This window comes from Daphnia magna, linkage group LG5, assembly GCF_020631705.1.
Source record: "Daphnia magna isolate NIES linkage group LG5, ASM2063170v1.1, whole genome shotgun sequence".
In the NCBI taxonomy this organism is placed as follows: Eukaryota; Metazoa; Arthropoda; class Branchiopoda; order Diplostraca; family Daphniidae; genus Daphnia; species Daphnia magna.
The window spans coordinates 1,483,189-1,508,275 of NC_059186.1; the positions used below are offsets into that span (position 1 = coordinate 1,483,189).

Genomic DNA, 25,087 nt, shown 5'->3' on the forward strand with positions numbered 1-25,087 from the left:
CATCTCCTGCAGAACACCTCTAACATTTCAAGAATGGCACTACCTCCACCAAGCCAGACTTGGAAGACTTCCAGTTAGAGGGTGTCCAGGATCTAAGTCCACAAACAAGACATGTCGTCTTGGTTGTGGCAAATTGGAAACAACAGACCATGTCGTCTGCTGTTGCCAAGTCAATTCAGCTCTATCCATTAATAGACATAATTCTATCTTAGATCTAATGGTGACAGAAGCGGAGGCGCTCGGCCACTCCGTTTCCGTCAATCGGGCAATTGACTCCACCGGAATGCGACCTGACATCGTCGTAACATCGACGAACCCAGCTATCATTATTGACGTGACAGTTCCACTCAGCAGTGCAGAAGGGTTAGAGAGGGCAAGGAATAAGAAGATAGAGAAGTACAAAGACCTTGGATCTGTACTTCCTCTAGTCGTTGGCTCTCTCGGGTCCTGGCTTCCGAGCAACGACGCCATATCTCTAGCCCTCACCATTCCTGGAAGACGATGGAACAACCTGAAGAGGAAGATGAAACTCTTGGCCATACAAGGAACGACCAGAATAATAGCAAAGCACTTGGCCTATCAAACAGAAGGAAGCGATCCACCGCCCGAAGAAGATGAAGAAACAGAAGACAACAGTCTTCTGCAACATTCTCTTTAAGGGTTTTTTAACGTAGCGTTGACACGTCGTCTCGCGAACTTTTTCCCTTTACATATTAATGTAAAAACCTAATTGTATACAGCTTTATTCCCAGTCCATTGGAAAATACAAAGCATAAAATCTGTTCTTATCAGCTTAATATCTGATACGGGTTCAAATGAACCCCAGAATATTAAACTGATTTTTGGAATTCGGTGGGAAATCAATGCTTGCATTGATCCTGCCACGGGTTGACCCGGTATTGCAGTACCTCCGGGCTCGGCTCACCCCTTAAAAGGGATGTTTTTCTGAATTAAATCAATTTCTGAGTGCTCTTCTTTATGTTTCTCGCATCATTATGAGGTGGAAAAATGACATATACACTATATCAACATACTTTCTTATACTCAACCTATCACTATTCCATCGGAAGTCATTTGGCTGCTGAAAATGTATCTTTCGACAGCTTTCACTAGGTATGGAACATGGTTAAATAATTGCAGCCCAACAAGTTGTGTCCCTCAAAGGGAACGAGTTTTTTTTTAGAACTAACCATTCAAATGGGTTCGAGTTTAATTGAGTGAACGGCAATCTGAAATGCAGACATGTCTCTTATAAATATTGTTGTTTAGATCAGTTGAGCAGTAAAGACGAAAAAACAGCGCAATTCGACGTCTCCATTTGGGAGGAAGAAGTTTTCCCAAATGGGAGCATTTCTCTTCTAACCCAGAAATGGCTGTAGGTTTTCGATTTTTTTAATAAGAGCTTTATAGGATCAACTATGCTCAATCCCATTTTTCAGTTTTATACGTAATTCCACGTGCAATAGTTCTTTGTTGAGCTCTATGATTTAGTGTACTTCGTCGTTATTTTTTGTCTACCAAAAAACTATGAGAAATCGCCAAGTATTTACAAAAGTCATACTTACCTGGCTCAGAGGCAACCATGATCACTAAGGTGGTTCCTTCAGGGTGAGGCCTTTCCATTGCACTAAGGATGGGCTGACCCTTGCGATTAATCCAAATGTGATTAACTCGGGAGTACAATTTTTGGTAGTGGGGGACTGCGTTCGCGCCGTCCCCTGAGCAGCAGAATCTATAATACTAAGTGAAGCAGACTTGAACGGATACTTTTCACTTGGTAAAGGAGTCACTGTGCGATCAAAACCACCGCATTAAAGGGGTTATCCTCTATTTAAATATGCAAACCATTAAGGGAAGCGCAAAGAATGCATTGGTCAAGCCCGATAAGAAAGTCACTTATGATGCCTAAACGTTCAAAAGGCGGATACTTTGTGATGATTGATGTACGCCAACAACGATTCGGACATATGCGTTGTAAATTTTACATTCAATACTGTCAACGGCCATACCACGTAAAACTCACCCGGTCTCGTCAGCTCCCGGAAGTTAAGCTACGTCGGGTCCCGTTAGTACTAGGATGGGTGACCGCTTGGGAATACGGGATGCTGTTGGCATTGCTTTTTTTAAATTCAGTATGTTTTTTATCGCCAATAAGTGAATCACGCGAAAAACAGTTCGGACATTTGCATTGTAAATTTTACATTCAATACCGTCAACGGCCATACCACGTAGAACTCACCCGGTCTCGTCAGCTCCCAGAAGTTAAGCTACGTCCGGTCCCGTTAGTACTTGGATGGGTGACCGCTTGGGAATACGGGATGCTGTTGGCATGGTTTTTTTTTAATTCAGTATGTTTTTTATCGCCAATAAGTGAATCACGCGAAAAACAGTTCGGACATTTGCATTGTAAATTTTACATTCAACACCGTCAACGGCCATACCACGTAGAACTCACCCGGTCTCGTCAGCTCCCGGAAGTTAAGCTACGTCGGGTCCCGTTAGTACTTGGATGGGTGACCGCTTGGGAATACGGGATGCTGTTGGCATTGTTTCTTTTTTCACTTTAGTCAGATTTTAACATAACCAACACCATATATTTATTATCCACAATTTGATTGTGTGGAAACGTTAACGTGTATTGAAACGTTTCAATTTGGCCGTGATCGTCTAGGGGTTAGGACCCTACGTTGTGGGGTCTGATAGCGTAAAACCGTAGTAACTCAGGTTCGAATCCTGGTCATGGCATTTCAAAGCTAGTGGAAAAGCACAATGAGATAGCAACTGCGTAATTTTCGTTCAGTTGTTGTAGGTTTTTACTGATTTTATGGTTAAGAAAACGGGAATGGGTTCAGCAAAATTGACCTGTAAACTGAAACAATTCCTGTGCGTTCACTTGAGCTGGCGAAATGCATCGTAATTTGCATGAATTTTACTACTCAACGGTGTTGTATGGCAATATGTGAAATATTCGTAAAATGAACTATATTCTTTATAGGTATGTGAGTGTAAAAAGGAAAGCAGCAAAATGATTAGTTTAATCGAAAAGCAGTACCTTGCCTGATGCTTTTGGTGTCAACGTCCGTGCGGAATCGACAAGAAAAAGGTTCAAGTAGTAGGGCTCTCTCATGGGAAATTTAGCTTTGCGCAGTGGCAATATCATAACCAATGAGGGTCTCCCGAGGTGTGATTATTGCTAGTTGAAAACTTTAACCAATACCCCGCCACGATGAAGTGAAACATTCTTTGTTGTCGGCAATTTTTGACAGCTCCAGCAGGAGCAGATTATCTTAAAGAACGTTAACACTGTGTTCGGTTATTGTTTAGTGTTGCCTGTTTGATCAACCTTTAGTAAGCGATTGGTTAATCAATCCCACATATATCAAAGGTTGGGAAACCTGAATTTCTGTCTATAGAATCGTGTTTGTTCAACTTAGCGGATGGATCCCCCCCCCACCCCAAAGAAAAAAAACTAAAGGACTTGCAGAACAAATACGTTTCGTCTCCTTTCCCAATTCAGCTTTCCCACCCCGTTTGCCTTAGACTTCGTTTATATTTCAATCAGCTTAAGTTAACTCAGTTGAAAATCAAAAGAGGAAACTATTTTTACATGAGCTTTATACAGCATGAAGTTTTTTAGTGACTGTTTCAAAACTAACAGAAAATAGTCGTCGCATTACGGTTGAATATGTCTGTTTATTGCCGTGACTTTACCAAAGTGGTATGAAGTTGGGAAATGAAGAAAGACCAACTGATTTCAGTTGTTAATCACTCTGGTTTCTAATCAATACCCGGATAAATCTTTCGCCTTTTACTAAAGATTTCCGTGGTTAGGAGCACTGATGAGTCTATATGACTTATTTTTCGAACGCCTGGTCTTTAGACTGGGCACCTCAAAGATAAATAAATAAATTCTCGTTAATAAGTCAGTAGAGGGATGAAAGCAAAATATTTTCAATGTAATTGGAGAATAAAAGAATACTAAGATTCCTCCATTTCATGTTTATCAAGAAAAGGTAAATTACACCGCCATCTTAGCGATCCGTTGAAGTTGGTTGAAAACGCGGCCGAGGGCGCGAAGCGCCCGATGGCCGCAAACTTTAGATGCAGTTCAACATATAAGTATTCAGGTCCCTCCATTTCATGCTTTTCCAAATCATTAAAATTGTATGCAAACACCACTGTTCCATACGCACAAGTTGAAAACGCGGCCGAGGGCGCGAAGCGCCCGATGGCCGCATAGAAACTTCAATTGCAATTCAACATTTAGGTATTCAGATTATTATTCAGTATTAGCTTTGGGCTGTGGCAATAACAGTGAATCGTTATTGAGCTTAACGGAGCGGGTTGATATTCAGATGCAATCATACCAATCACTTGAGCTTTCACTCTTTTACCCAATTGCAATATTTCAGATTCAGAGATTTAGGGTGGAGCTTATTGTTGTGGCAGTATTTCACTTTTGAAGTAGAAACAAACCCATTGAAACTCATACTTTCCTTAATCGAAATAAAAAGAAAGAGGTTTGACTGTTTCGTCGAGGCTAATTCATGTCGTACATTCACGGGCGCGATCCTACTACTGCTCGACACGGGAACTTTTGGCTGCTTAGTTTCCTTCCTGGCCCGTTTTGCTCCTCCTTAGCTAACCTTCACCCATTAAATTCCTTCAATGGGTCCATGTTGATGCCGAACTTAGTGCGGACGCCTGATCAACATGCACGGTCACGAAGTAGGAATCCTCGTCTCAAGTCATATACACTATCAAGCCTCCCAGAAGCAGGATTACAGATGCGTGCGACACATCCAGCTGAAGTATTAATGTCTGACGACCGATTGTATTTCTAGGATGAAGCGCGATATAAGAAATTGGCGAGTGACCCTCAACAAACTGCTTTTAATTTCCGCCGTGCTCTAAATACCGTCATTGTTTCGCCATTTCAGCTGTTTGTATTGAATGAACAAAACGCGCCGTGTCGTTGTGTAGCACTTTTCCACATAATTCATTTCTAGGAAGAACTCGTTAACAATAAAAACCACGTTATTTTACGAATAGATTAATTAATGCTGTTTCATTTTGCATAATCGATTTATTCTCTTGCAAGTTTATTTCAACTTTAAGATCATACTTCACAGGATCATTTCTGTAGTATATCTTGACTTGTTTCCCACCAGAAACATTTCTCCAATCAACCCGCGATGACGAGTAATGACGCTGGCTTCTGAGAGTGAAACAGGTTGCGATCGTAGCCACTTGCGTGGTATCTGGTCGTCGCCATTGAGGACCGTTTTCGGTGTTCCCTTGTGGCACACTGGAAGGAAACCGGCGTTTTCAGAGCGGTAATTTAGCAAGGCATAGAAAAATGAACTTATTGATTCCTCTGATATACGTAAAACGTTAAACCCAAATGCCTCGTCTCTTTAGCGTTTCGTGTTATCGATATCAAAGTAGCTAACGTTTCCATGTGTAGATTTCATTGATCGAATCCTGTGCCCTTTAATAAGAATTTCACACATTGGCAGGCGTAGTATTTCAAACATGTGACGTTCGCTAATGTCTTCACGTAACATTTCTTCCTGTTGTTCGTTGTTGTCTCTGCGTAACATTAACTTGGTTGCTGCAAAAACAGCTGCGTTACGTATTCCAGGATTCTATCCAACATGTTTTCTGATGCATTCCTGCTGCATTGATAGTTCATAGTGTGCAGAGTTTGCTACTAGGTGGAGTTGATTGACTCAAATGGAGAGTGCATTGCAATCACCAGCTTCACATATAATATAATATTTGAACCTTTTAGCCTAATAATCTATTTGTATCAAAAGAGAAGATAAAAACTAATGAGTTGTATTGGCTTCGAACAGTGCCAGGCAGGGTTCTAGCAACAGCCCGGTTTCCTGGTGACTTTCTTCGTTTTTCGATAGTGGTTTGCTCATTTTGTTCATCAGCCATATTTTCGAGATCCGTATGGCATATAACACCCAGTAACTTGAGTTTCAGTTATCGCTTCTCGGCCTTTTGGCTAAGATCAAAGTGTAGTACAAGATCAAACAAGACATGTCGTCTTGGTTGTGGCAAATTGGAAACAACAGACCATGTCGTCTGCTGTTGCCAAGTCAATTCAGCTCTATCCATTAATAGACATAATTCTATCTTGGATCTAATGGTGACAGAAGCGGAGGCGCTCGGCCACTCCGTTTCCGTCAATCGGGCAATTGACTCCACCGGAATGCGACCTGACATCGTCGTAACATCGACGAACCCAGCTATCATTATTGACGTGACGGTGCCACTCAGCAGTGCAGAAGGGTTAGAGAGGGCAAGGAATAAGAAGATAGAGAAGTACAAAGACCTTGGATCTGTACTTCCTCTAGTCGTTGGTTCTCTCGGGTCCTGGCTTCCGAGCAACGACGCCATATCTCTAGCCCTCAGCATTCCTGGAAGACGATGGAACAACCTGAAGAGGAAGATGAAACTCTTGGCCATACAAGGAACAACCAGAATAATAGCAAAGCACTTGGCCTATCAAACAGAAGGAAGCGATCCACCGCCCGAAGAAGATGAAGAAACAGAAGACAACAGTCTTCTGCAACATTCTCTTTAAGGGTTTTTTAACGTAGCGTTGACACGTCGTCTCGCGAACTTTTTCCCTTTACATATTAATGTAAAAACCTAATTGTATACAGCTTTATTCCCAGTCCATTGGAAAATACAAAGCATAAAATCTGTTCTTATCAGCTTAATATCTGATACGGGTTCAAATGAACCCCAGAATATTAAACTGATTTTTGGAATTCGGTGGGAAATCAATGCTTGCATTGATATTTATATTGAACACCATATAGCGCGCGAACACGGTTTGTCCACTAAAAGGAAATGGAAATGCAGAGCGTGCAACGTCATACTAGAAGGGCATGCCATGAGAGAGCACTATACAGTACATAGAATCCCACAACAAACCACGCCTAATTCATCAATATCCTCTACCAACCCTTTGCTCTCAATAAACTTACCACATTCACCCACCCTCTCTCTTGCATCCATAAGAAATTCCTTAATCTCCAGTAGTTCCACCCCGTCAACTACGCAAAAAGTTCTATTGCTTCCCACCAGATATCATCACCAATCATCCTTAACCTAGAGCCTAATCTCCATTCCCCTTCACCATTGCGTATTCCAACACCTAATCCGAGCCAAACACCCCTTAGTTCTCCGGCTTCCACTTCTAGTTCGAGTCGAAACACTTCCTTTTCCTCCCCCTTATCATCTCCTAGCCAACTTGTGAACTCAGTATCTACCGTCGACGTAGCGGGAACAGAAGACGAGTTTAGGGGGTTGTGGGCTTCAAGGATAGAATTGTGCACCTCCCTGCAGGGTCTTGATTCCCTCCTCCATGAATGCACAGTTGAGTGGCTTAGGCTTTCAACGAAACCGGAAGACACAATCTCCGCACCAAGAAGACAAACAACATCAACAGAGAGGACAAGAAGCCATCGCAACCAAAATCGACAACAACAAAAAATAAGGCGTTCAGGAAGAAAGGCAGCAGAGGAAAAAGGCAAACTTCAACGCCTCTACTCACTCTATCCTCGCAGAGCCGTAAGGAAAATATTAGAAGAGAAATCCATTGGCTACACGGGAACCAAGGATTTGGCTGCTGCTTTCCTCGAATCAACCTACTCCCAAACACCACCATCAACTAACCAGGTTGACTGCGCGAGAGCCCATTTCGACAGATGTGAATGGAAGAACCCAACATCTGAAGAGCTCAGAATTCTTTCCTCACCTCCAAGTGCAGAAGAAATCAAGCATAGACTCGGTAAAGCTTGCAACACCGCGCCTGGACGAGACGGCTTGGAATATCGGCACCTTCGTGCACTGGACACAAGCGGTCATCTCCTAGCTTCCATCTACCGCGCGGTATGGACTTATGGGATTCCAGCTTGCTGGAAGACCTCGAGGACCGTTCCGATATACAAGAAAGGTGACTCCTCAGATTATGGGAACTTTCGGCCAATATCCCTTCTTCCGACAATGTACAAGATCTTCTCCGGAATTTTGTCCTCAAGAATAATGTCAACTGCGACGAAGCTAGGATGGATTTCGTCAGAGCAAAAAGGGTTTCTACCAGGTGTTCGAGGCATCCAGGAACACACACATCTCCTTCACACTGTTATCGAACAGGCGAAACAGTCCAAGAGGGAGATGGTGATTGCCTGGTTGGACCTCTCTAATGCTTTTGGATCCATTCCTCACCCAATTTTAAATTGTCTATTTCAGAGTCTACCAATACCAGCTGAGCTTCGTCGCATCCTAAGCGATATCTACTCAAACAACATCATGGAGTTTGCTGTTGGGCAAGATTCCGTGCAGATTCATCCAACGGCTGGTGTTCGACAAGGCGACCCATTAAGCAGCGTGGTATTCAACCTGGCATCTGAACCCATCATACGGACGGCAAAATCAAATAACACCGGATTTTCAGCGTTTCAAGCTAGGGTCTCAACTACAGCATATGCGGACGATATTGCCATTGTAGGATCGTCAATCCGAGAAACGCAAAGAACTCTCAATGCCGTAGAGGACACGGCAAACTCGCTAGGCTTGAAGTTCAATCCAGGTAAGTGCACGTCCTTAACACTTATTAACGGAAAATCTGTTACAGACAACTCGCTGAAAATCGGAGACGCCGAAATCAGACCCCTGGCAGAAGACGATCAAGAGGACTACCTAGGAACACCTCTAGGAGCTCGCCTGACCTTTCGTCCAACCACCTCTTTAGCTCAAAACTTAATTAAAGTAGCAGATTCTGGTTTAGCTCCCTGGCAGAAGTTAGAAGTATACAGGAGTTGTCTTCTACCATCGCTGTCTCATCATCTGGCGTCAGGAAGGGTGGAAAAGGGTGCTCTCTACGACCTGGATGTCGCATGCAGAGATTTTCTACGCAGAGTTGCCAACGTCCCTATCTCGTCTAACACAGCTTTCTTCTACGCAGACAGAAGAGTTGGGGGGCTTGGAATGCTTCCTTTGACCGAGGAGGCTGATATCTGGACCATAGCTAGAGCGATGCAACTCCTAGACAGCGAGGACAAGTCCGTTAGCGAAGTGGCTATGGCGCAACTGGAGGAGACAATACGACTAGGATACGGAAAGAGAGAAGTACCATTCCCCATACCAATTAACGAATACTTGGCAGGGTCAATGGACAAAGGACTTGGTGCCATAAGACATGGAGGAGCATCCATGAACCTCTGGACGCGTTCGAGGAGGGCACCTGGCCACTTGAAGAGGATCAAGATTGATGTATCCGGCGAACAGTACTCCAAAATCATCGCCGATGACATCTCTTGCATTTCCCTGAAAGCAGTCAGAGGACTCCGAACCGCCCTGAGAGGAAGATGGACGTCAAGGCTACTTTCAGAGCAACAAGGGAAGGTTGCAACCGGGTTTGCACTCGACATGGCGAAGGACACAGCAGCACTCATCTCCTGCAGAACACCTCTAACATTTCAAGAATGGCACTACCTCCACCAAGCCAGACTTGGAAGACTTCCAGTTAGAGGGTGTCCAGGATCTAAGTCCACAAACAAGACATGTCGTCTTGGTTGTGGCAAATTGGAAACAACAGACCATGTCGTCTGCTGTTGCCAAGTCAATTCAGCTCTATCCATTAATAGACATAATTCTATCTTAGATCTAATGGTGACAGAAGCGGAGGCGCTCGGCCACTCCGTTTCCGTCAATCGGGCAATTGACTCCACCGGAATGCGACCTGACATCGTCGTAACATCGACGAACCCAGCTATCATTATTGACGTGACGGTGCCAATCAGCTTTGCAGATGGGTTAGAGAGGGCAAGGAATAAGAAGATAGAGAAGTACAAAGACCTTGGATCTGTACTTCCTCTAGTCGTTGGTTCTCTCGGGTCCTGGCTTCCGAGCAACGACGCCATATCTCTAGCCCTCAGCATTCCTGGAAGACGATGGAACAACCTGAAGAGGAAGATGAAACTCTTGGCCATACAAGGAACGACCAGAATAATAGCAAAGCACTTGGCTTATCAAACAGAAGGAAGCGATCCACCGCCCGAAGAAGATGAAGAAACAGAAGACAACAGTCTTCTGCAACATTCTCTTTAAGGGTTTTTTAACGTAGCGTTGACACGTCGTCTCGCGAACTTTTTCCCTTTACATATTAATGTAAAAACCTAATTGTATACAGCTTTATTCCCAGTCCATTGGAAAATACAAAGCATAAAATCTGTTCTTATCAGCTTAATATCTGATACGGGTTCAAATGAACCCCAGAATATTAAACTGATTTTTGGAATTCGGTGGGAAATCAATGCTTGCATTGATCCTGCCACGGGTTGACCCGGTATTGCAGTACCTCCGGGCTCGGCTCACCCCTTAAAAGGGATGTTTTTCTGAATTAAATCAATTTCTGAGTGCTCTTCTTTAAGTTTCTCGCATCATAATGAGGTGGAAAAAATGACATATACACTATATCAACATACTTTCTTATCCTCAACCTATCACTATTCCATCGGAAGTCATTTGGCTGCTGAAAATGTATCTTTCGACAGCTTTCACTAGGTATGGAACATGGTTAAATAATTGCAGCCCAACAAGTTGTGTCCCTCAAAGGGAACGAGTTTTTTTTAGAGCTAACCATTCAAATGGGTTCGAGTTTAATTGAGTGAACGGCAATCTGAAATGCAGACATGTCTCTTATGAATATTGTTGTTTAGATCAGTTGAGCAGTAAAGACGAAAAAACAGCGCAATTCGACGTCTCCATTTGGGAGGAAGAAGTTTTCCCAAATGGGAGCATTTCTCTTCTAACCCAGAAATGGCTGTAGGTTTTCGATTTTTTAAATAAGAGCTTTATAGGATCAACTATGCTCAATCCCATTTTTTAGTTTTATACGTAATTCCACGTGCGATAGTTCTTTGTTGAGCTCTATGATTTAGTGTACTTCGTCGTTATTGTTTGTCTACCAAAAAACTATGAGAAATCGCCAAGTATTTACTAAAGTCATACTTACGATAACGAGCCTCTAAACCAGTCAGAGGCAACCATGATCACTAAGGTGGTTCCTTCAGGGTGAGGCCTTTCCATTGCCCTAAGGATGGGCTGACCCTTGCGATTAATCCAAATGTGATTAACTCGGGAGTACAATTTTTGGCAGTGGGGGACAGCGTTCGCGCCGTCCCCTGAGCAGCAGAATCTATAATACTAAGTGAAGCAGACTTGAACGGATACTTTTCACTTGATAAAGGAGTCACTGTGCGATCAAAACCACCGCATTAAAGGGGTTATTCTCTATTTAAATATGCAAACCATTAAGGGAAGCGCAAAGAATGCATTGGTCAAGCCCGATAAGAAAGTCACTTATGATGCCTAAACGTTAAAAAGGCGGATACTTTGTGATGATTGATGTACGCCAACAACGATTCGGACATATGCGTTGTAAATTTTACATTCAATACTGTCAACGGCCATACCACGTAGAACTCACCCGGTCTCGTCAGCTCCCGGAAGTTAAGCTACGTCGGGTCCCGTTAGTACTTGGATGGGTGACCGCTTGGGAATACGGGATGCTGTTGGCATTGCTTTTTTTAAATTCAGTATGTTTTTTATCGCCAATAAGTGAATCACGCGAAAAACAGTTCGGACATTTGCATTGTAAATTTTACATTCAATACCGTCAACGGCCATACCACGTAGAACTCACCCGGTCTCGTCAGCTCCCGGAAGTTAAGCTACGTCGGGTCCCGTTAGTACTTGGCTGGGTGACCGCTTGGGATTCTAAAATAAGTCAGATTTTAACATAACCAACACCATATATTTATTATCCACAATTTGATTGTGTGGAAACGTTAACGTGTATTGAAACGTTTCAATTTGGCCGTGATCGTCTAGTGGTTAGGACCCTACGTTGTGGGGTCTGATAGCGTAAAACCGTAGTAACCCAGGTTCGAATCCTGGTCACGGCATTTCAAAGCTAGTGGAAAAGCCCAATGAGATAGCAACTGCGTAATTTTCGTTCAGTTGTTGTAGGTTTTTACTGATTTTATGGTTAAGTAAACGGGAATGGGTTCAGCAAAATTGACCTGTAAACTGAAACAATTCCTGTGCGTTCACTTGAGCTGGCGAAATGCATCGTAATTTGCATGAATTTTACTACTCAACGGTGTTGTATGGCAATATGTGAAATATTCGTAAAATGAACTATATTCTTTATAGGTATGTGAGTGTAAAAAGGAAAGCAGCAAAATGATTAGTTTAATCGAAAAGCAGTACCTTGCCTGATGCTTTTGGTGTCAACGTCCGTGCGGAATCGACAAGAAAAAGGTTCAAGTAGTAGGGCTCTCTCATGGGAAATTTAGCTTTGCGCAGTGGCAATATCATAACCAATGAGGGTCTCCCGAGGTGTGATTATTGCTAGTTGAAAACTTTAACCATTACCCCGCCACGATGAAGTGAAACATTCTTTGTTGTCGGCAATTTTTGACAGCTCCAGCAGGAGCAGATTCTCTTAAAGAACGTTAACACTGTGTTCGGTTATTGTTTAGTGTTGCCTGTTTGATCAACCTTTAGTAAGCGATTGGTTAATCAATCCTACATATATCAAAGGTTGGGAAACCTGAATTTCTGTCTATAGAATCGTGTTTGTTCAACTTAGCGGATGGATTCCCCCCCACCCCAAATAAAAAAACTAAAGGACTTGCAGAACAAATACGTTTCGTCTCCTTTCCCAATTCAGCTTACCCACCCCGTTTGCCTTAGACTTCGTTTATGTTTCAATCAGCTTAAGTTAACTCAGTTGAAAATCAAAAGAGGAAACTATTTTTACATGAGCTTTATACAGCATGAAGTTTTTTAGTGACTGTTTCAAATCTAACAGAAAATAGTCGTCGCATTACGGTTGAATATGTCTGTTTATTGCCGTGACTTTACCAAAGTGGTATGAAGTTGGGAAATGAAGAAAGACCAACTGATTTCAGTTGTTAATCACTCTGGTTTCTAATCAATACCCGGATAAATCTTTCGCCTTTTACTAAAGATTTCCGTGGTTAGGAGCACTGATGAGTCTATATGACTTATTTTTCGAACGCCTGGTCTTTAGACTGGGCACCTCAAAGATAAATAAATAAATTCTCGTTAATAAGTCAGTAGAGAGATGAAAGCAAAATATTTTCAATGTAATTGGAGAATAAAAGAATACTAAGATTCCTCCATTTCATGTTTATCAAGAAAAGGTAAATTACACCGCCATCTTAGCGATCCGTTGAAGTTGGTTGAAAACGCGGCCGAGGGCGCGAAGCGCCCGATGGCCGCAAACTTTAGATGCAGTTCAACATATAAGTATTCAGGTCACTCCATTTCATGCTTTTCCAAATCATTAAAATTGTATGCAAACACCACTGTTCCATACGCACAAGTTGAAAACGCGGCCGAGGGCGCGAAGTGTTGGAAATATGCCCACAGACTGGTTTCTATCTTTTGTATTCAACACACAAAAACATGAAACATGATTCACTTACATGAATGGGGCGAATCCAGATTAATGATGAGACACAAAGTGTATAATAGAACTCTCTCAGAGTGTAATACAGTGGAGTCACAGACTCTGCTGTATAGAGTACAAAAATCAAGTAAGTGGGGTGAGAGGTAACGGCGGAGCGATACAGAGAGAGGGAGGCTGCTAAACAGCAACTAGGGTTTGGCAACCCAGTACATTTTGCTATTTCTCAACACACCTTCTCAAAATGAACTGGCTAGTGACAATGCGGTACCTCAATAATTCCAATGGAAGCTCTTAGATGAGCGAAGCGAGTTTCTTCCAGCGGCTTTGTGAGTATGTCTGCAAGTTGATTATTTGAGCTTACGTGGTTGATTTTGACAGTCTCGTTGATCACCTGTTCGCGGATGTAGTGAAGGCGGACATCTATGTGCTTGGATCGTGTGTGATGTTCAGGATTGTGGGCAAGTGCTATAGCACTCTTGTTGTCACAATTTAGGATTGTTGGTCTCTCTTGGCGTATGCCGATTTGATCCAGCAAGCGTCGGAGCCAAACAGCTTCTCTTGATGCTTCACTTGCAGCTATATATTCAGACTCCATTGTTGAAAGAGCAACGCAATTTTGCCGGCGGCTAGACCAGGTCACTGCTGCTCCGTTTAGGATGAAAACAAATCCTGAAGTTGATCGGCGCGTATCGACATTTCCGGCATAATCTGCATCAGAGAAAGCCACAATTGTGTCGGGGTTTGTGTTTTGTCCGGAATAGCATAGTCCGTGTTTTCGCGTAGATGCAAGATACTTGAGAATTCTCTTGATTCCCTTCCAGTGTGGCTCTCCGGGGTTCTCGCAGAATTGGGCCAGCTGATTAACAGAGTGCGCGATCTCCGGGCGGTATGTGATGGCTGCGTACATAAGGCTTCCTACACTCTCGCGGTACGGTATTTTGCTCATGGCGGCTTTTGAAATGTCAGTAGTGGGTGACATGGAGGCAGATAGACGAGCGCTCTTGTCGGATGGAGTGCCGATACTGTTACACTCAGTCATGTTGAATTTGGTTAGCACCTTTTCGATGTACTGTGGTGATGAGAGGTATAGCTTCCGGTTTTGTCTGTCGTGATTGATTACCAGACCCACAAAATGCTCTGCAGGGCTACATGTCATCTTGTACTCACTCTGAAGGTGATGAATGATGGTGGTTGCAGTGGTCTGATCATCAAAAGCTAAGAGACCGTCGTCGACCCATACAGCGAGAATGATGAACGCACCTTCTGTTTCGCGAGTGTATACACATGGATCTGCTTCACTTTGTTTGAAGTCTAGTTGTGTAAGAGATGATTGGAGTTTCTGGTACCATAGGCGCGACGATTGTTTCAGGCCATAGAGTCCTTTGTGAAGTAGACATACGAAGTTTTCATGACCAGGGGTGACATAGCCTTCGGGTTGTTTAATGTAGATTTTCTGGTCGAGCTCTCCATACAGAAAAGCTGTCTGAACGTCGATCTGGAGAAGCTGTAGATTGCGTGAAGCTGTGAGGGCGAGAATTACTCGCAGCGAGTCATATCGGACGACCGGAGCATAAGTTTCGTGATAGTCGACTCCGTATTTCTGTTTAAATCCTTTTGCCACGAATCTAGCTTTAAATCTGGTGATTTTACCTTCTTTGTCACGTTTTGCTTTATACTGCCACCTGCTGGGTATAGCGGAATGTGATGAGGGTAGTTCAACTAGTGTCCAGGTCTTATTCGAGCGTAGAGATTGGATTTCGGAATCCATTCCTTCTTTCCACTTGTCGGCAAACGGCGATGCCATTGCTTCTGTGTAGCTGCCGGGTTCTTGATATAAAATGTTGAGTGCGTCTTGCATTAAAGACGTGTTGCTGTTTGGTTTGGGGCAGTTTATCTGGTCATTCTGGCCATCAGTATTAAGGTGCGGGGTTGCTAGGGCTACCGGCCACTGCTTCTTTGGAACCAGGCCTCTCGCTGATTTTCTTATTTGGGGCTCAGTAATGGTTTTAGGTTGAGAAATCGGTTTGTCGAAATTTTCGTCTGCGGGATTTGTTGGATCAATCTGCATGTCATCGCTGGGCTCTGTAACAGAGCTCTTTTCACCAAAAAATTTTACGTCTCGACTAATCATATTTCTCCTTTCTTTTGAGATGTGAATGATGTATGCTTTGGTCTGTTCGCAGTAGCCGATGAAGAGACCTTCAACTGCTTTTGGTTCGAGCTTACGCCTGTCAGCGTCTGGGACATGTGCGAAGGCTTTGGTGCCGAACACTCTGAGATGGGATACGTCCGGCTTCTTGGCATGCCAAATTTCATAAGGCGTTATTATTGTGTCATGATGAAGCGTCCGATTAAGAGTGTAAATTGTATAGTTGATCGCAGCTGCCCATAGGTAGAGGGGTGTATTCTTGGCGTGTAGCTCAGTTCGGGCACCTTCCACTGTAGTTCGATTATCGCGTTCAGATACGCCATTCTGTTGTGGTGTATGAGCTGCAGATGTTTGGTGAATGATACCTTTGGTGGAGAGCCATTTCCGGAAAGAGTTACTTGTATACTCGCCCCCATTGTCTGAGCGTAGTATGCGAGGGCACTGTCGAGTCTCAGTAAACATCTTTTCCACGTATTCTTTAAAACATTCTTCTGTTTCGGACTTGTTTTTCATGAAGTATGCCACTTTATATCCACTAAAGTCATCTTTGAATATGACGTAGTACAGTTTTCCGTTTGGGGTCGCTACTTGAAATGGACCAACTAGGTCTGAATGGACGATTCCTCCAACTTGTCCAGCTCTGGTTCTTCCTTTTGGAAACGGAAGACGCGACATTTTTCCGATTATGCAGGCTGTACAGTCTTCTTTGTGTGAGGTGCTGCCCACGACGTTTAGACCTGTTACCGCATTGAGTTTTGATCATTCGTTGCATGGTGGCGTAATTCACATGAGCGAATCGTTCGTGCCATATTGCGAATGTTGTTGCGTTTGTACTGGCGACTTTGGCTTCGATGTTTGTTTCATCAGCTATTTTTTCTTGTGAAGTGATGTCGAGTTGATATAGGGTTTCACCAAGTCGCCTTCCAGTCATAAATATTTCTCCGCCGCGGGTGATTCGAATGTCTCGTTGTTGGAAGTAGACCTCAAAACCAAGCTCGGTTATAGTGGGGATCGAGAGGAGGCTGACTCTCAATGTCTGGCACGAATAGGACATTCTTTATAGTTCCTTTGTGCTTGCTTCCGTTTATGGTGGCGTAGATAGGCACATCACCAACTCCGTGGGCATAGAGTACTTTATTGCCTATTCCATGAATGGCTCTCGAGCCAGGACTAATTGGTTGAAAGTTTTTGAATTTTTGTCGCTGGTCAGACATATGCTGAGTTGCGCCGGAGTCTGCGTACCAAAGTGTGTTTGACAAAGACATGAGTCCAAAGGTTGAGATGAAAGCTGTATGATCTTCCTTTCCGTCGGCTAGGTTTGCTCTGTGTCTTTTTGCTGGTGGTCTATTTTGGCCATTCTCTCCACGTTTTATAAATCTGCAGTCTCTGGTCCAGTGATTGGTATAGTTAGGACAGTTCGAGCACTTCTTAGGCGGCCTTCTGTGATTGTCTTGTCGGTGAGAATGATGCTGGCCAATAAATGCACCATCTTCATTACTATGACCTGTTGCGTTGCTTTCAGGCTTCCTCCTTTTAATTTTTCGTTCTTCTTGTACGAGTCTTGCCCTAAGGGCATCAATGGTCTTCTCATTCATGGGCATGCTGTCCCATGCTGTTTCGATGTGTTTAAACGATTCAGGGAGAGTACAAACAATTTTTGCGATTATCTCATCGTCGCTGACGTGTACACCTAGATCCCATAGCTGGGATGCCATTGTCTCGATGTTCGTGACGTGGGTCATGATATCATCTCCTGTTTTGTAGTCGAGCGAAAGGAACTCTCTATGAAGCAGGTGCTTATTGTCAGCTGCCCGCTGTAGGTATTGAGTGGACATTCTTGTCCACATATCAAATGAAGTACGACAGTTAATTAGACCTAAGGGAAATTAAAACACGCATTACTTTTACTGTGTTACTTAAGGTGAAGACGATGTTTAGTCTATTCATCTTTCTGACGTTCTTTGTCATTTGTGTGATAAATCATGGTCCTTGCAATGCAGTCTTTCTTTCTCCATTCTTTTAAAGTGCCAATGTTTGTAGGTATAGGATAATTATTCTCGTCTACAAAATTTGCATCATCGGCAAATATCTCATCGGGGCACTGTTCGTAACCCTGGGTGTAAGAAGGAAATATTATTAACATTGGTCACATGTTGGCGTGACCAGCATTTGGTATAATACCAAGAATTGAAATATTAAATACCTCAACAATATCTAGGAGCTCGACCAATTCCAACTCCATAAGGAGACCGTGCTTCCATTGTTGGTAGTTAGTGCCATCAAATTTGTCAATGTGTTTTATGTCTAGTCTGCGAGACAGATCCATGTTGCATCAGTATAGAGAACACGTGCCTGGGCCCATAACCTGTTGGAAATATGCCCACAGACTGGTTTCTATCTTTTGTATTCAACACACAAAAACATGAAACATGATTCACTTACATGAATGGGGCGAATCCAGATTAATGATGAGACACAAAGTGTATAATAGAACTCTCTCAGAGTGTAATACAGTGGAGTCACAGACTCTGCTGTATAGAGTACAAAAATCAAGTAAGTGGGGTGAGAGGTAACGGCGGAGCGATACAGAGAGAGGGAGGTTGCTAAACAGCAACTAGGGTTTTGGCAACCCAGTACATTTTGCTATTTCTCAACACGAAGCGCCCGATGGCCGCTTAGAAACTTCAATTGCAATTCAACATTTAGGTATTCAGATTATTATTCAGTATTAGCTTTGGGCTGTGGCAATAACAGTGAATCGTTATTGAGCTTAACGGAGCGGGTTGATATTCAGATGCAATCATGCCAATCACTTGAGCTTTCACTCTTTTACCCAATTGCAATATTTCAGATTCAGAGATTTAGGGTGGAGCTTATTGTTGTGGCAGTATTTCACTTTTGAAGTAGAAACAAACCCATTGAAACTCATACTTTCCTTAATAGAAATAAAAAGAAAGAGGTTTGACTGTTTCGTCGAGGCTAATTCATGTCGTACATTCACGGGCGCGATCCTACTACTGCTCGACACGGGAACTTTTGGCTTCTTAGTTTCCTTCCTGGCCCGTTTTGCTCCTCCTTAGCTAACCTTCACCCATTAAATTCCTTCAATGGGTCCATGTTGATGCCGAACTTAGTGCGGACGCCTGATCAACATGCACGGTCACGAAGTAGGAATCCTCGTCTCAAGTCATCCACACTATCAAGCCTCCCAGAAGCAGGATTACAGATGCGTGCGACACATCCAGCTGAAGTATTAATGTCTGACGACCGATTGTATTTCTAGGATGAAGCGCGATATAAGAAATTGGCGAGTGACCCTCAACAAACTGCTTTTAATTTCCGCCGTGCTCTAAATACCGTCATTGTTTCGCCATTTCAGCTGTTTGTATTGAATGAACAAAACGCGCCGTGTCGTTGTGTAGCACTTTTCCACATAATTCACTTCTAGGAAGAACTCGTTAACAATAAAAACCACGTTATTTTACGAATAGATTAATTAATGCTGTTTCATTTTGCATAATCGATTTATTCTCTTGCAAGTTTATTTCAACTTTAAGATCATACTTCACAGGATCATTTCTGTAGTATATCTTGACTTGTTTCCCACCAGAAACATTTCTCCAATCAACCCGCGATGACGAGTAATGACGCTGGCTTCTGAGAGTGAAACAGGTTGCGATCGTAGCCACTTGCGTGGTATCTGGTCGTCGCCATTGAGGACCGTTTTCGGTGTTCCTTTGTGGCACACTGGAAGGAAACCGGCGTTTTCAGAGCGGTAATTTAGCAAAGCATAGAAAAATGAACTTATTGATTCCTCTGATATACGTAAAACGTTAAACCCAAATGCCTCGTCTCTTTAGCGTTTCGTGTTATCGATATCAAAGTAGCTAACGTTTCCATGTGTAGATTTCATTGATCGAATCCTGTGCCCTTTAATAAGAATTTCGCACATTGGCAGGCGTAGTATTTCAAACATGTGACGTTCGCTAATGTCTTCACGTAACATTTCTTCCTGTTGTTCGTTGTTGTCTCTGCGTAACATTAACTTGGTTGCTGCAAAAACAGCTGCGTTACGTATTCCAGGATTCTATCCAACATGTTTTCTGATGCATTCCTGCTGCATTGATAGTTCATAGTGTGCAGAGTTTGCTACTAGGTGGAGTTGATTGACTCAAATGGAGAGTGCATTGCAATCACCAGCTTCACATATAATATAATATTTGAAGCTTTTAGCCTAATAATCTATTTGTATCAAAAGAGAAGATAAAAACTAATGAGTTGTATTGGCTTCGAACAGTGCCAGGCAGGGTTCTAGCAACAGCCTGGTTTCCTGGTGACTTTCTTCGTTTTTTTATAGTGGTTTGCTCATTTTGTTCATCAGCCATATTTTCGAGATCCGTATGGCATATAACACCCAGTAACTTGAGTTTCAGTTATCGCTTCTCGGCCTTTTGGCTAAGATCAAAGTGTATAAAATTTCCTCGTCTCTCAATCCTTGACAGCTGGGTAATCGCTTACGTCGGCAGCTGGCGAGAAGGTGTTTTTTGGCGTAAACTACGCGGCGTTAATTGTGACGTCGGTCTTCCGGTATCCAATCCGGCCGTCAATTCCCATCTCGTTTTTCATATTCCCCACACGTGCGTCACGGTTAGGCCCACATACTAACAAGTTCACAAATTGGCTCTATAGTAAACTGTAAATCTATTGCTAGTAATTGTAAACATTGATTCATATCTTGAAATTTTTTTTTACTTTGAACATTTTTAAATTTAAAGTCATTTTATCTGTCTAAATTGCTCTTTCCTTAAATTAGGCCAAACTCACACCTACTTTTACCACTGACCTTCAGTAACCTACCCCTAAAACAAAAAATTTGACTGTCTGACTTTACCTTAACCTTCAGAAAACCAGACACTTGACTGTCTGGCCTAACCTTTATTTCTCCTTCGCCATTCCCTTGCTAAAATCTGTTAAGAAATCAACAATGTTACGCTCATGATGACGGAGTCGATAACTGAGTTGTTTTTCTATAACTGCGTAGATGGAATCCTTAAGCTTCCCTTTCCCGTCCCTCCTACTCTAAAGTGCTCTCCCTGTCTAAGCGGTAGATATGGTTCCAAGACTCATGTTAAAAATGCCATTGATCATTTAAAATCAAAACATGGATTGATCGTTGTTACAAATTATTATTGCCAATTGTGCAATCAAATTTCTGAAGAACGTATCAGAGCCAAAAGACACCATGCTATGTGCGAAGAAGCACCTAGTGATGACAGCACTGGCCATGAAAGCATTCCCATACAGCAATCAGAAATTGCAGGAGAGGATCTCATCCTTCCCTATCCTTGTGGAAACTGCAGATGTCCACTGTGCCGTTGGTATACAACGGCCCAAGGCACAGTTGCAGCGCAGTCTATTGAACACCATATAGCGCGCGAACACGGTTTGTCCACTAAAAGGAAATGGAAATGCAGAGCGTGCAACGTCAAACTGGAAGGGCATGCCATGAGAGAGCACTATAAAGTACATAAAATCCCACAACAAACCACGCCTAACTCATCCACATCCTCTACCAACCCTTTCCTCTCAACAAATTTACCGCATTCACCCACCCTCTCTCTTCCATCCATCAGAAATTCCTTAATTTCCAGTAGTTCCACCCCGTCAACTACACAAAGTTCTATGACTTCCCACCAGATATCACCACCAATCATCCTTAACCTAGAGCACAATCTCCAGTCCCCTTCACCATTGCGTATTCCAACACCCAATCCGAACCAAACACCCCTTAGTTCTCCAGCTTCCACTTCTAGTTCAAGTCGAAACACTTCCTTTTCCTCCCCTTTATCATCTCCTAGCCAATTTGTGAACTCAGTATCTACCGTCGACGTAGCGGGAACAGAAGACGAGTTTAGGGGGTTGTGGGCTTCAAGGATAGAATTGTGCACCTCCTTGCAGGGTCTTGATTCCCTCCTCAGTGAATGCACAGTTGAGTGGCTTAGGCTTTCAACGAAACCGGAAGACACAATCTCCGCACCAAGAAGACCCACAACATCAACAGAGAGGACAAGAAGCCATCGCAACCAAAATCGACAACAACAAAAAATAAGGCGTTCAGGAAGAAAGGCAGCAGAGAAAAAGGCAAACTTCAACGCCTCTACTCACTCTATCCTCGCAGAGCCGTAAGGAAAATATTAGAAGAGGAATCCATTGGCTACACGGGAACCAAGGATTCGGCTTCTGCTTTCCTCGAATCAACCTACTCCCAAACACCACCATCAACTAACCAGATTGACTGCGCCAGAGAACATTTTGACAGATGTGAATGGAAGAACCCAACATCTGAAGAGCTCAGAATTCTTTCCTCACCTCCAAGTCCAGAAGAAATCAAGCATAGACTCGGTAAAGCTTGCAACACCGCGCCTGGACGAGACGGATTGGAATATCGGCACCTTCGTGCACTGGACACAAGCGGTCACATCCTAGCTTCCATCTACCGCGCGGTATGGACTTATGGGATTCCAGCTTGCTGGAAGACCTCGAGGACCGTTCCGATTTACAAGAAAGGTGACTCCTCAGATTATGGGAACTTTCGGCCAATATCCCTTCTTCCGACAATGTACAAGATCTTCTCAGGAATTTTGTCCGCAAGAATAATGTCAACTGCGACGAAGCTAGGATGGATTTCTTCAGAGCAGAAAGGGTTTCTACCAGGTGTTCGAGGCATCCAGGAACACACACATCTCCTTCACACTGTTATTGAACAGGCGAAACAGTCCAAGAGGGAGATGGTGATTGCCTGGTTGGACCTCTCCAATGCTTTTGGATCTATTCCTCACCCGATTTTAAATTGTCTATTTCAGAGTCTACCAATACCAGCTGAGCTTCGTCGCATCCTAAGCGACATCTACTCATACAACGTCATGGATTTTGCTGTTGGGCGAGATTCCGTGCAGATTCATCCAACGGCCGGTGTTCGACAAGGCGACCCATTAAGCAGCGTAGTATTCAACCTGGCAGCTGAACCCATCATACGGACAGCAAAATCAAATAACACCGGATTCTCAGCATTTCAAGCTAGGGTCTCAACTACAGCATATGCGGACGATATTGCCATTGTAGGATCGTCAATCCGAGAAACGCAAAGAACTCTCAATGCCATAGAGGACACGGCAACCTCGCTAGGCTTGAAGTTCAATCCAGGTAAGTGCACGTCCTTAACACTTATTAATGGAAAATCTGCTACAGACAACACGCTGAAAATCGGAGACGCCGAAATCAGACCCCTTGCCGAAGACGAGCAGGAGAACTACCTAGGAACACCTCTAGGCGCTCGACTGACTTTTCGTCCAACCACCTCATTAGCTCGAAACCTAGTTAAAGTAGCAGATTCTGGCCTAGCTCCCTGGCAGAAGTTAGAAGTATACAGGAGTTGTCTTCTACCGTCACTGTCTCATCATCTGGCGTCAGGAAGGGTGGAAAAGGGTGCTCTCTACGACCTTGATGTCGCATGCAGAGATTTTCTTCGCAGAGTTACCAACGTCCCAATCTCGTCTAACACGGCTTTCTTCTACGCAGACAGAAGAGTTGGGGGGCTTGGAATGCTTCCTTTGACCGAGGAGGCTGATATTTGGACTATAGCTAGAGCGATGCAACTCCTAGACAGCGAGGACAAGTCCGTTTGCGAAGTGGCTATGGCGCAACTAGAGGAGACAATACGACTAGGATACGGAAAGAGAGAAGTACCATTCCCCATTCCCATTCCCATCCCCATTCCCCATGTCATCGCCGATGACATCTCTTGCATTTCCCTGAAAGCAGTCAGAAGACTCCGAACCGCCCTGAGAGGAAGATGGACTTCAAGGCTACTGTCAGAGCAACAAGGGAAGGTTGCAACGGGGCTTGCACTCGACATGGCGAAGGACACAGCAGCACTCATCTCCTGCAGAACACCTCTCACATTTCAAGAATAGCACTACCTCCACCAAGCCAGACTCGAAAGACTTCCAGTTAGAGGGTGTCCAGGATCTAAGTCCACAAACAAGACATGTCGTCTTGGTTGTGGCAAATTGGAAACAACAGACCATGTCGTCTGCTGTTGCCAAGTCAATTCAGCTCTATCCATTAATAGACATAATTCTATCTTAGATCTTATGGTGACAGAAGCGGAGGCGCTCGGCCACTCCGTTTCCGTCAATCGGGCAATTGACTCCACCGGAATGCGACCTGACATCGTTGTAACATCGACGAACCCAGCTATCATTATTGACGTGACGGTGCCACTCAGCAGTGCAGAAGGGTTAGAGAGGGCAAGGAATAAGAAGATAGAAAAGTACAAAGACCTTGGATCTGTACTTCCTCTAGTCGTTGGCTCTCTCGGGTCCTGGCTTCCGAGCAACGACGCCATATCTCTAGCCCTCAGCATTCCTGGAAGACGATGGAACAACCTGAAGAGGAAGATGAAACTCTTGGCCATACAAGGAACGACCAGAATAATAGCAAAGCACTTGGCCTATCAAACAGAAGGAAGCGATCCACCGCCCGAAGAAGATGAAGAAACAGAAGACAACAGTCTTCTGCAACATTCTCTTTAAGGGTTTTTTAACGTAGCGTTGACACGTCGTCTCGCGAACTTTTTCCCTTTACATATTAGTGTAAAAACATAATTGTATACAGCTTTATTCCCAGTCCATTGGAAAATACAAAGCATAAAATCTGTTCTTATCAGCTTAATATCTGATACGGGTTCAAATGAACCCCAGAATATTAAACTGATTTTTGAATTCGGTGGGAAATCAATGCTTGCATTGATCCTGCCACGGGTTGACCCGGTATTGCAGTACCTCCGGGCTCGGCTCACCCCTTAAAAGGGATGTTTTTCTGAATTAAATCAATTTCTGAGTGCTCTTCTTTATGTTTCTCGCATCATTATGAGGTGGAAAAAATGACATATACACTATATCAACATACTTTCTGATCCTCAACCTATCACTATTCCATCGGAAGTCATTTGGCTGCTGAAAATGTATCTTTCGACAGCTTTCACTAAGTATGGAACATGGTTAAATAATTGCAGCCCAACAAGTTGTGTCCCTCAAAGGGAACGAGTTTTTTTTTAGAGCTAACCATTCAAATGGGTTCGAGTTTAATTGAGTGAACGGCAATCTGAAATGCAGACATGTCTCTTATGAATATTGTTGTTTAGATCAGTTGAGCAGTAAAGACGAAAAAACAGCGCAATTCGACGTCTCCATTTGGGAGGAAGAAGTTTTCCCAAATGGGAGCATTTCTCTTCTAACCCAGAAATGGCTGTAGGTTTTCGATTTTTTAAATAAGAGCTGTATAGGATCAACTATGCTCAATCCCATTTTTCAGTTTTATACGTAATTCCACGTGCGATAGTTCTTTGT

At 43.4% G+C, this 25,087-nt stretch overlaps 2 protein-coding genes, 16 non-coding genes and 1 pseudogene across 18 annotated transcripts; 18 read left to right on the forward strand and 1 right to left on the reverse strand.

Moving 5' to 3' along the window:
- Positions 1–736: 736 nt before the first annotated feature.
- LOC123472778 lies at positions 737–930 on the forward strand. Its single transcript, XR_006647258.1, has one exon. It is a non-coding gene; the product is annotated as a U2 spliceosomal RNA (small nuclear RNA).
- A 627-nt stretch (positions 931–1,557) lies between these two features.
- LOC123472716 lies at positions 1,558–1,721 on the forward strand. The gene has a single exon (XR_006647197.1). It is a non-coding gene; the product is annotated as a U1 spliceosomal RNA (small nuclear RNA).
- A 274-nt stretch (positions 1,722–1,995) lies between these two features.
- LOC123472994 lies at positions 1,996–2,114 on the forward strand. Its single transcript, XR_006647460.1, has one exon. It is a non-coding gene; the product is annotated as a 5S ribosomal RNA (ribosomal RNA).
- A 97-nt stretch (positions 2,115–2,211) lies between these two features.
- Positions 2,212–2,330, forward strand: LOC123473000 (annotated as a pseudogene).
- A 97-nt stretch (positions 2,331–2,427) lies between these two features.
- Positions 2,428–2,546, forward strand: LOC123472846. Its single transcript, XR_006647310.1, has one exon. It is a non-coding gene; the product is annotated as a 5S ribosomal RNA (ribosomal RNA).
- Positions 2,547–3,136: 590 nt separating this feature from the next.
- LOC123472893 lies at positions 3,137–3,278 on the forward strand. Its single transcript, XR_006647356.1, has one exon. It is a non-coding gene; the product is annotated as a U4 spliceosomal RNA (small nuclear RNA).
- A 487-nt stretch (positions 3,279–3,765) lies between these two features.
- LOC123472937 lies at positions 3,766–3,888 on the forward strand. The gene has a single exon (XR_006647398.1). It is a non-coding gene; the product is annotated as a U5 spliceosomal RNA (small nuclear RNA).
- A 1,227-nt stretch (positions 3,889–5,115) lies between these two features.
- On the forward strand, positions 5,116–5,338 carry LOC123472854. The gene has a single exon (XR_006647318.1). It is a non-coding gene; the product is annotated as a small nucleolar RNA U3 (small nucleolar RNA).
- A 1,338-nt stretch (positions 5,339–6,676) lies between these two features.
- LOC123472803 lies at positions 6,677–6,862 on the forward strand. Its single transcript, XR_006647274.1, has one exon. It is a non-coding gene; the product is annotated as a U2 spliceosomal RNA (small nuclear RNA).
- A 51-nt stretch (positions 6,863–6,913) lies between these two features.
- On the forward strand, positions 6,914–10,134 carry LOC123472389. The gene is made up of 4 exons (XM_045173800.1): positions 6,914–6,931; positions 7,108–8,202; positions 8,275–8,614; positions 8,660–10,134. Exons 1-4 carry the CDS (start codon positions 6,914–6,916, stop codon positions 10,132–10,134), a joined length of 2,928 nt encoding a protein of 975 aa, XP_045029735.1.
- Positions 10,135–10,212: 78 nt separating this feature from the next.
- LOC123472779 lies at positions 10,213–10,406 on the forward strand. Its single transcript, XR_006647259.1, has one exon. It is a non-coding gene; the product is annotated as a U2 spliceosomal RNA (small nuclear RNA).
- A 649-nt stretch (positions 10,407–11,055) lies between these two features.
- Positions 11,056–11,213, forward strand: LOC123472730. Its single transcript, XR_006647211.1, has one exon. It is a non-coding gene; the product is annotated as a U1 spliceosomal RNA (small nuclear RNA).
- A 274-nt stretch (positions 11,214–11,487) lies between these two features.
- On the forward strand, positions 11,488–11,606 carry LOC123472856. The gene has a single exon (XR_006647320.1). It is a non-coding gene; the product is annotated as a 5S ribosomal RNA (ribosomal RNA).
- Positions 11,607–11,904: 298 nt separating this feature from the next.
- Positions 11,905–11,993, forward strand: Trnah-gug. The gene is given in 2 exon segments: positions 11,905–11,941; positions 11,959–11,993. It is a non-coding gene; the product is annotated as a tRNA-His (tRNA).
- A 391-nt stretch (positions 11,994–12,384) lies between these two features.
- LOC123472907 lies at positions 12,385–12,526 on the forward strand. Its single transcript, XR_006647370.1, has one exon. It is a non-coding gene; the product is annotated as a U4 spliceosomal RNA (small nuclear RNA).
- A 485-nt stretch (positions 12,527–13,011) lies between these two features.
- Positions 13,012–13,134, forward strand: LOC123472938. The gene has a single exon (XR_006647399.1). It is a non-coding gene; the product is annotated as a U5 spliceosomal RNA (small nuclear RNA).
- A 3,912-nt stretch (positions 13,135–17,046) lies between these two features.
- LOC123472504 lies at positions 17,047–18,003 on the reverse strand. Its single transcript, XM_045174094.1, has 3 exons — positions 17,881–18,003; positions 17,627–17,790; positions 17,047–17,245 (listed from the first exon to the last, which is right to left on the reverse strand). The coding sequence occupies exons 1-3, from the start codon at positions 18,001–18,003 to the stop codon at positions 17,047–17,049; spliced, it is 486 nt and encodes a 161-aa protein (XP_045030029.1).
- Positions 18,004–19,231: 1,228 nt separating this feature from the next.
- LOC123472844 lies at positions 19,232–19,454 on the forward strand. Its single transcript, XR_006647308.1, has one exon. It is a non-coding gene; the product is annotated as a small nucleolar RNA U3 (small nucleolar RNA).
- A 4,895-nt stretch (positions 19,455–24,349) lies between these two features.
- LOC123472788 lies at positions 24,350–24,542 on the forward strand. Its single transcript, XR_006647268.1, has one exon. It is a non-coding gene; the product is annotated as a U2 spliceosomal RNA (small nuclear RNA).
- The last annotated feature ends 545 nt before the right edge of the window (positions 24,543–25,087 follow it).